The sequence below is a fragment of the Sander lucioperca genome, chromosome 11 (assembly GCF_008315115.2).
Source record: "Sander lucioperca isolate FBNREF2018 chromosome 11, SLUC_FBN_1.2, whole genome shotgun sequence".
Taxonomy (NCBI): domain Eukaryota; kingdom Metazoa; phylum Chordata; class Actinopteri; order Perciformes; family Percidae; genus Sander; species Sander lucioperca.
This window is the reverse complement of record NC_050183.1, coordinates 7,159,794-7,167,758: the sequence shown is the minus strand read 5'-3', so window position 1 is coordinate 7,167,758 and position 7,965 is coordinate 7,159,794. Positions and strand designations below refer to the sequence as shown.

The following is a 7,965-nucleotide window of genomic DNA, read 5'->3' as shown; positions in this document are numbered from 1 at the left end:
ATAATAAGAAGAAGAAGAAGAAGAAGAAGAAGAAGAAGAAGAAGAAGAAGAAGAAGAAAATTCCGCAAGACATTTTTCGAGAAACTCTATTCAAACTTTAAAATGTTCCACATCTTTCATACATTCAGGGTAGTATTCAACTTTCAAATCACATTAATACTTACTTAATACTAAAATATTCAACCTTGTTTGAGGCTTTGAAAAAATGCCCTTCTGACATTTTTACATGTGTGTTTTGGATAGAAAGTTCAGACTCAGAGTAGGGGATCCAACTGACTGAGGAGCAGCAGATGCAAATTTATTTTTACTTTGCTATACATGCATTTTATTTATATTTTATTTACACTTTATACTATATATATTTTATATTATTATTATTTTCAACACTCAGACACTTTACAGTTAAACAAAGAAGGAATTCACATACTAAAAATACACACACATTAATCAAACATTAAAAGCAACTCTAAAAAAAGGTGAGTTTTGACTTGATTCAAACATGGACAGATTGGTGCAGTCTCAGATGTGTTTGGGGAGAGAGTTTCAGAGGGAGGAGGCAGCTATGGAAAAGGCTCTGTCACCCCAGAAATACAACAATCAGGGCCTGAGAAAGGATTTTAGAAATACTGAGGTCCATGAATTGTTGTGAAATTATTTGTATTTTCATACTTTATGTAGCAATTTGCTTAATTATTATTTAATTAATTATATATCTGTACATTTTTTATTTCCCAACATGAAGATCTAAATGTTTCAAAGCCCCCTTACACACAAGTCCTTCATTTATCTATAAGCCAAAACATAATTAATTTAAATATAATGAATAATAAAAAAAAAAATGTGTTGTCAATGACACCAATTTAGAAGTAAAATTCCTGCATTCAGAATCTTACTTATGTAAATGTACGTATGTAAGTATGCCAAAAATGCCCTGTTTACTATTATATTAATATACCTACCATTAGGTGGAGCTAATTTTAACTCTATGTAATCTATACATAACGTTGTCAGATCATGTTGTCTGTGAAATCTGATTATGCAAAGTAACTAGTAACTATAGCTTTCAGATAAATGTAAAATATAAGTTTCCCTCTGAAATGTTGTGGAGTAAAGGTATAAATAGCATAAAATGAAAATACATAAGTACAAGTACCTATCAATGGTTGTCAATGTACTTAATTACTTTCCACCACTGCTATAAAGGTAACAACCAATCAGTCTAATGAACAAGAAAACAAATAATGCAACTATAAAACAAATACAAATGCCCATGTAAAGGCAGACCTTCAAAATAAAAAGCCACTTTAAATATAACAAAACAAAATTGAAGACTTCTGCTCATTTTCCACTGGTTGATTTTATTGGACAGAACACCTGTCTGTTTTTTTAACACAGCAACATGAAAATCTCCCCACTTCAATTACTAACATTAGTAAAAAAATGTGTCTTTTACAAAAGGATCATCTGTTTTGGAGAGTGTGTTGGGGTACAGCAGTGTGGAGATATTAGCATCAAAAATGAGGAAAACTGGTTGTGTACACCTACTATGATTAAACCAAAAGTGAACGAGTAAATGAGCATAAGCTTACCTGCTACTGAGTGCTCTCAATGTACAACTGAGTTTGAGCACAGTTTATTTAGACACACAAGACTACAGTATGTGCATTGACGTGATAAAGTGTTAACTATACAGTACAACACTATGCAAGGGATTTCATCTTAAAGCACCCTGTATTACCATCCTTTAGACGACGGCTTTCTTTCAACAGGTTGTCAAATATATTGTGTCAGTCCTAATGCACTACTGTCCCTGTGCCATTAACCCTAGTTTGAATCAAGAAGTTTAAATAAGAGCAGGCAAGATAACCTGTGTAATGGTGTCTAACCCAGTCGAATCCTTTGAGATTGACGAAGCTTTTGAAAGGGGGCCATGAGACAGAGTGACATGCATGACTGCAAAAGATTAACAAAAAAAACATGACAGATTAATTAAAACAAAACACATGAGGTAAACAAGACATGTTCATGGTATCATCCACACACCAAATATAGCTTTCCATGTCACTACAACATTATACTTCATAAAAACCCAGATTTTCAAAGAACACAAATGACAATTTATATATTTCTGTTGGGTATAAACTGATCAATTGATTTCCTGTCTTCTTGACATTCGTTATGACATCACACTTCACTCTATTACTATTCCTCTTTTAATAATAATAATAATAATAATAATAATAATAATAATAATAATAATAATAATAGTAGTAGTAGTAGCAGCACATGGAAACAGGAAACAGAACAATAATTGCCCTTTTTGACCTACTTCCTTGCTTTGTAAACAAACATATTACCCCTCCACCCCAGGGTGTCAGTCATGAGGGTCTATCATCTCATCAGTGTTCAGCCTCGTTCCACTGGCTCATTGACACAGACAGTCAGTTCCTGCACAGAGTTATAACTCATCCTTGAGTTTAGAGTCTGTGCCTTCATCGTCCTCTTCTTCCTCCTCCTGCTGCTCTTCCCCCTCCTCCTCCTCTTCTTCATCTTCCTCCTCATCTTGCTCCTCATCTTTCTCCTCCTCCTCCTCGTCGTCTTCCTCCTTTCCCTCGTCTCTCCTCTGCTGATCATCTTCCTCCCGTTTCTTTCTCTCCTCCTCCTCTTGGCTTTCCTTCATCTTCTTCTCTGCGTCCTGGAGAGGATGCACATGGAGACAACAAATTCAAAAAGTGATAAATAGATCATTCCTTTGTAACAGTGGTTGTCTACAATCCAAGCAATTAAATTAGGGTATATATACACACACACACACACACACACACACACACACACCACAAAATACTAAAATGCATGAGCAGGATACATGCTTAAAGATAAACGTTTTGGACTGACCTTAGTTTTACCCCATGTGTCGTTGCCTACTTCCTCTGCCAGGTTTGGGTCGTTGGTGATGAGGAAGTTATCAAAGATGGTACCAGACTTGACCTACATAAAAAAGAAGTCAACATGTTACTGTCAGGTACTTAATGCAACCAAATCCGACAAAAGAAAAGCTAAATTTTTCAAACATCTTTCCTCCTCAGCATCTCAAATATATAATCCCACATTTGAGTTTGATTGCTAGTTTGTTGTTGATTTCAGCAAATTTACTCTTTATTAATCAGTCAGCTACAGTATCTTCTTACCTGCCACAAGTCGAGTCCAATCACACCGAAGCTGTCGTATTTATAGATCTCAGAGTCGGCTGTGTACTCCGGGTTGTCAATCTCAGGGTGGATCCATATGCCCTTGTAGGCAGGATTGTCGATCTCTCTGGGTTTCCACTCACCCTATTAACACCAAGACCGTGTAGTTAATGTCAGAGGAATCTCAAAAGCAAAATAAATCTGCTGATTCAGACGTTTATTTGGAATAAATAATAGCGCTTTTTTTTTTTATATATATATATATATATATATATATATATATATATATATATATATATATATATATATATAAAATTACTCAAATTGATATATTGATTATCAAAATAGTTGAAGATTAACTTAATAGTTGACAACTAATCGATTAATCTTTGCAGCTCTATTGGACATATTTTAAGTACATAAAGTAAATATTTTTAGCACAATTACAACCCAAGCTTTACTCGTGTTGAAACAGGCTGTGTCCAAAATCACTCCCTTATTTAAACACTCAAACAAAATGGCATTAATGTAGAATACTAAGTAGCAAAGAGGGAGTTATTTCCAACACAGTAATAGTGTAACCTATTGACTGGACATTGTATATTAAGTGTTCTAATTATTTGCTGTTACCTTGTAATCAGGGTTAGCAACCATAGGAGGCTCCCACTCTCCGTCCATCTCTTCATCCCAGTCATCAGGCTTTTTAGCATCAGGATCTGGGATGTTCTCAGGCTTGTCCCAGTCCTACCAAAGAGATACAGGTTTAGAAGACATGACTTCACGAAGGTATATCAAAGACATTTTAAAAAGACATATGGGTTTCATACAAATTAAATGAATGCTGTCTTATAAGCAAAAAAAATAATTATGTATCAGTAGGACAAATAGCCCCAAAAGGATTATTACAAAATATGGACAAACTGATTTTTAGAGTGTCTCGAGCAGACTGACCTCTGGTTTATTATCGTCGGGGTCGGAAATCTTCTCCCTGTCATCCCAGTCCTCTGGCTTTTTGGCTTCAGGGTCCTTGATCTTTTTGGGAGGCAAGAAGTCCCAGTCATCCTCCAGATTGCCAGACTCGACCTTCTTATTGTCGATCTTGACCTCGTAAGTGTTGTCAGGGTTGACTATCAGTGTGTACAAGTGGGAGTATTCATCATCCTGCAAGGAATAAAAGAATTGTTAGCAGCTATTCTAATTGCATTATATTCATAAGTGATTTACATTTAACATGTTTAAAATGCAAAACACGTTCCACTTTCAACATGTCCTCGCTGGTTTGGTTTTATGGTGAGAAGAACAATAGCAATGTTGTTATTACAAAATGCTGATGAATTGGAACACAATTTAGGACCAACGGGAATTAGAAAAAACTTGCCATTTCCCAAGTAAATATAAAAACAAGAACCATTTATTGATATCTCACCTTGCATCTGATGTCCTTGTTAATCAGATGGTTCTTGCCTTTGTAGTTGAATATGACATGAACCTTCTTTGTGCCAGGGCCACAAATGTCAGGACCTGAACAAGCAAACCAAAAAAAGAAGAAAAATGGTAAAAGTTAACATTGGAAACAAGGGCATAAGAGATAAGGAATATCTAAAATGAAAAAAATGAAAAACATTCAAAACACTTGAATCGCGGGTGTTTAATTTATGTGTATTTGTATGTGTATACTGTACAACAAAATTAAGAGCTGTCAAAGTCTGGTGAAAAATAACAAGAAGAAAAATGCCCACACACAGATCTTCCAAAATTGTCAAGGTGACTTCAAATGACTTGTACTCTTATCACTGTAAGAATGTACCTGAGCGATAAAGTCCTTTGGCCCACAGTTGAAACTATATGCACTCACCGAACATGATGTTGTAGACCGAGTCTCCGTGCATGTCCTCCTGGTTGAGGCCAGAGGGGAACAGTTTAATGTAGCCTCCACCACAGTCAATGCTCTGCTCATGTTTCACAGTGAACTGGATAACCAGAGGCTGGCCCTGGTTGCTGAAGTCATCAAAACGAGATGACGAGGCGTAGAAGCGGGCGTCCTGGCTCGTCTGCAGACCTGTAGCAAGAAATATTTTTTTAGTGCAATGTATCTGTAATAAGGGAAGCTGCAGCATTAAGTATAATTTATTCATGCGGTTTCTATTAAATTGTTCAGATTATCTTAAATGAGTGAATTTTAACAAGTATCTTCTCAAGTTGTACAGCAGAGAGACAGCCTGTTGTGATGATGTCATGTAGAGACAAACCCTGGAGCGGATCCACAGAGAGTGAATAATGGAACAACTCTGAGACACACTGACACCACCCACGATGATTTCACTGGGCATACATCCCATTTAGAGTCGCGTGTGTAGATTTTGACTTTACTTCTAAAACTTACTTCAATAACACCATGTAACTTCTGGTAAGGGATAAAGATTGTCTCTGTATTGTGCCACAAGCAAATGTCAGATGAACAAATACAGAATTAAGATAAATGGTTCTTTTAAAGACCACAACCAAAACTTGAATGAATCCCAAGCAAGCACCATATCATGGTTAAGTCTCAGTCAAATCTCCTCAACACAGACCACAGAAAAACTAGGGATACACACCCTTATTCTATAAAAACACACCCAAAACAATGTGGGAGTTAACCATCTTGCACAGATCCAGAGTGGGTGATTACAATTTAACCTTTCAACTTACCTTTGTCTTTCTCTGCATCTCCATAGAACTTCCCTGCACTCAGGACCAAGTTGCCGTAGTCTGACTTGTGCTTGGATTCCACCCAGCGACTCTTCCAGGCATCTGCACAAACAAGTGTAGGTTCAGCTGCACAGCAGTCACTGTGAACACACTCACAAGCTGCTGATCCACCACTGATGATGCATTGGTGCAGTGGGAAGGTGTTACGCTGCAGGAGCATGCTTTTTAGGTGACCGCCTTCACTATCTACAAGGTGTTTTGTTATGAGGCTGGTGATGAAAGAAGACAGCTAGATAAGGGTAACGATGAATGACCAGGGGAGAGCTGTGCAGGAGGGGGGATGGGGAGACAGACAAGGTTTGATGATAGCTGGGGGGTAAAATGGAGAGGACGAAGAGGAAGGGAGGGGAGAATGGTACAAAAGATGAATGGTACCCATGTAGACTAAATGCATCTCAAACTGAGCAGGAAGCAGACAATGCACCACAAACATTTTACAATTGTGAGCTGTCATGTCAAAAATAATTCCAACCAGCCAACATGAAGAATAGCCACCGGGTTTCATGTAGATTCAATATTGTAATATCTGAGATACAGTTTCAAAGAAATCACAACAAAACACAAATGTAAAATAATGTAGGTATAACTGAATAAATAAAAGGACCTCACCCCCATCTTCAAATTGCTCTCGAAAAAAGACAGTGGACTCAGCCAGCACAGATGCTGCCGACACGACCATCAAAAGCAGCGACAAGGCTGTCATTGTGACAAACTGAAGCACCCCGCCAAATAAAAAAACGACTATGATTACAAATAAGTCTATATAATCTGTGTACACCGTACAGAATGCGTTGTTAGTCGGCCCAGTCTATCATACAGTAATGTTAAAGTGAAAGACGCTGCCACTGGTCTTTTCGGCTCAGAACAGATGTCTGAATCTGATTGGACGTCGTCTCCGAACCTCAATAAGGAAGCGTTACTCCTCTCGGCCAATCGGAGGAGACACCATCCGGACGGGTAATTGCTGTAGCCAATGGGAGCAGACCACGCGTTTGCTTGATACACGCCCAAGGAAGAGTGATGATGCGCTGTAGTTCTCTTAGTACATCCATGGCTGTAGGTGAATCATATGTTTGGAGGAAAATCACAATACACATGGTTTAATCAATGTAAAATCAGTAATAAAGCAGCATTTTAATGTATCCGAAGTCAGACTAAATGTAATAATTTGACATTATACTGCCAGACATCTTTTGATCATTCTGCTTTGACTAACAATTTGTCTGTTTTTTTCCCCACAAAAACAATTCAATAAACTACTTATTAATATTTACTAATAACTTTTATACCTTAACTCCAAATGTCCACATGACACATCTATAGGTTGTATATGATTGGCTTCCAAGGTAGTTGTAATGTCACACGTTTGTATGTTAAACTCCAATATAAAGTGAGCACAGAAAAACTTTAGCAGATGAATGTGAAAACAACCTAGTGTCAAACTCTGCACAGTTAAACTCAATTTGTTGCAGAATTTTGGAGAGCCAATTAACTTGGAGATTGAAAAAGTTTCAGGATATATTGCCACTTGATCGGGGAGAATCAGGACTAAGCAGTAAAGGTCAACCACTGTGTAGCATTGACTAATGTAATGTCCCTTTTCCTGTATTCCTGAAGGACTGTTTAAAGTCATGCTAGACATACAATATTAGAGATGTGGAAAGATGCTATTGGATCAATTACAACTATTCTTACCTAAGTAGTGACAAGTCACCTTGTAGGTACCCCAGATCACATTTATCTGTGACCGTCTGGGTCAAAAAAAACATCTTATACAGGGTTTCTATGTGTGCGTCGGTCAAAACTGCAGTTTCTCTGTGTGGGTATATGAATGTGAAACTTACATCCCAGCTGAAATTACCAATTATTTTCATGATCAACTACTGTGCAGATTTTTTTGATTGACAGAAATAATGTTTAAATGTTCGTGTTTTGTCCAACCAACACTTAAAAATCTAAAGGAAATCTATTTATTATCAAGTAGACACAAAACAATAAAAATTCACATTTAAAAAGTTTGAATCAA

At 37.1% G+C, this 7,965-nt stretch overlaps 1 protein-coding gene across 1 annotated transcript; it reads right to left on the bottom strand.

The window, feature by feature from the left end:
* Positions 1-1,338: 1,338 nt before the first annotated feature.
* On the bottom strand, positions 1,339-6,819 carry calr (calreticulin). The gene is made up of 9 exons (XM_031307108.2): positions 6,549-6,819; positions 5,880-5,981; positions 5,044-5,247; positions 4,615-4,709; positions 4,140-4,349; positions 3,819-3,932; positions 3,189-3,332; positions 2,896-2,988; positions 1,339-2,695 (listed from the first exon to the last, which is right to left on the bottom strand). Exons 1-9 carry the CDS (start codon positions 6,640-6,642, stop codon positions 2,459-2,461), a joined length of 1,293 nt encoding a protein of 430 aa, XP_031162968.1. The 5' UTR covers positions 6,643-6,819; the 3' UTR covers positions 1,339-2,458.
* Positions 6,820-7,965: the final 1,146 nt, after the last annotated feature.

Bases quoted from the DNA above. Each gene is read 5' to 3' on its own strand.
- calr (XM_031307108.2), bottom strand. From the start codon at position 6,642: ATGACAGCCTTGTCGCTGCTTTTGATGGTCGTGTCGGCAGCATCTGTG. The intron at 5,982-6,548 runs GTGAGGTCCTTT...TTGTTTGTGCAG, and splicing joins AGAGCAATTTGAAGATGGGG to ATGCCTGGAAGAGTCGCTGG. The intron at 2,989-3,188 runs GTAAGAAGATAC...TTTTTTATGTAG, and splicing joins TTGGACTCGACTTGTGGCAG to GTCAAGTCTGGTACCATCTT.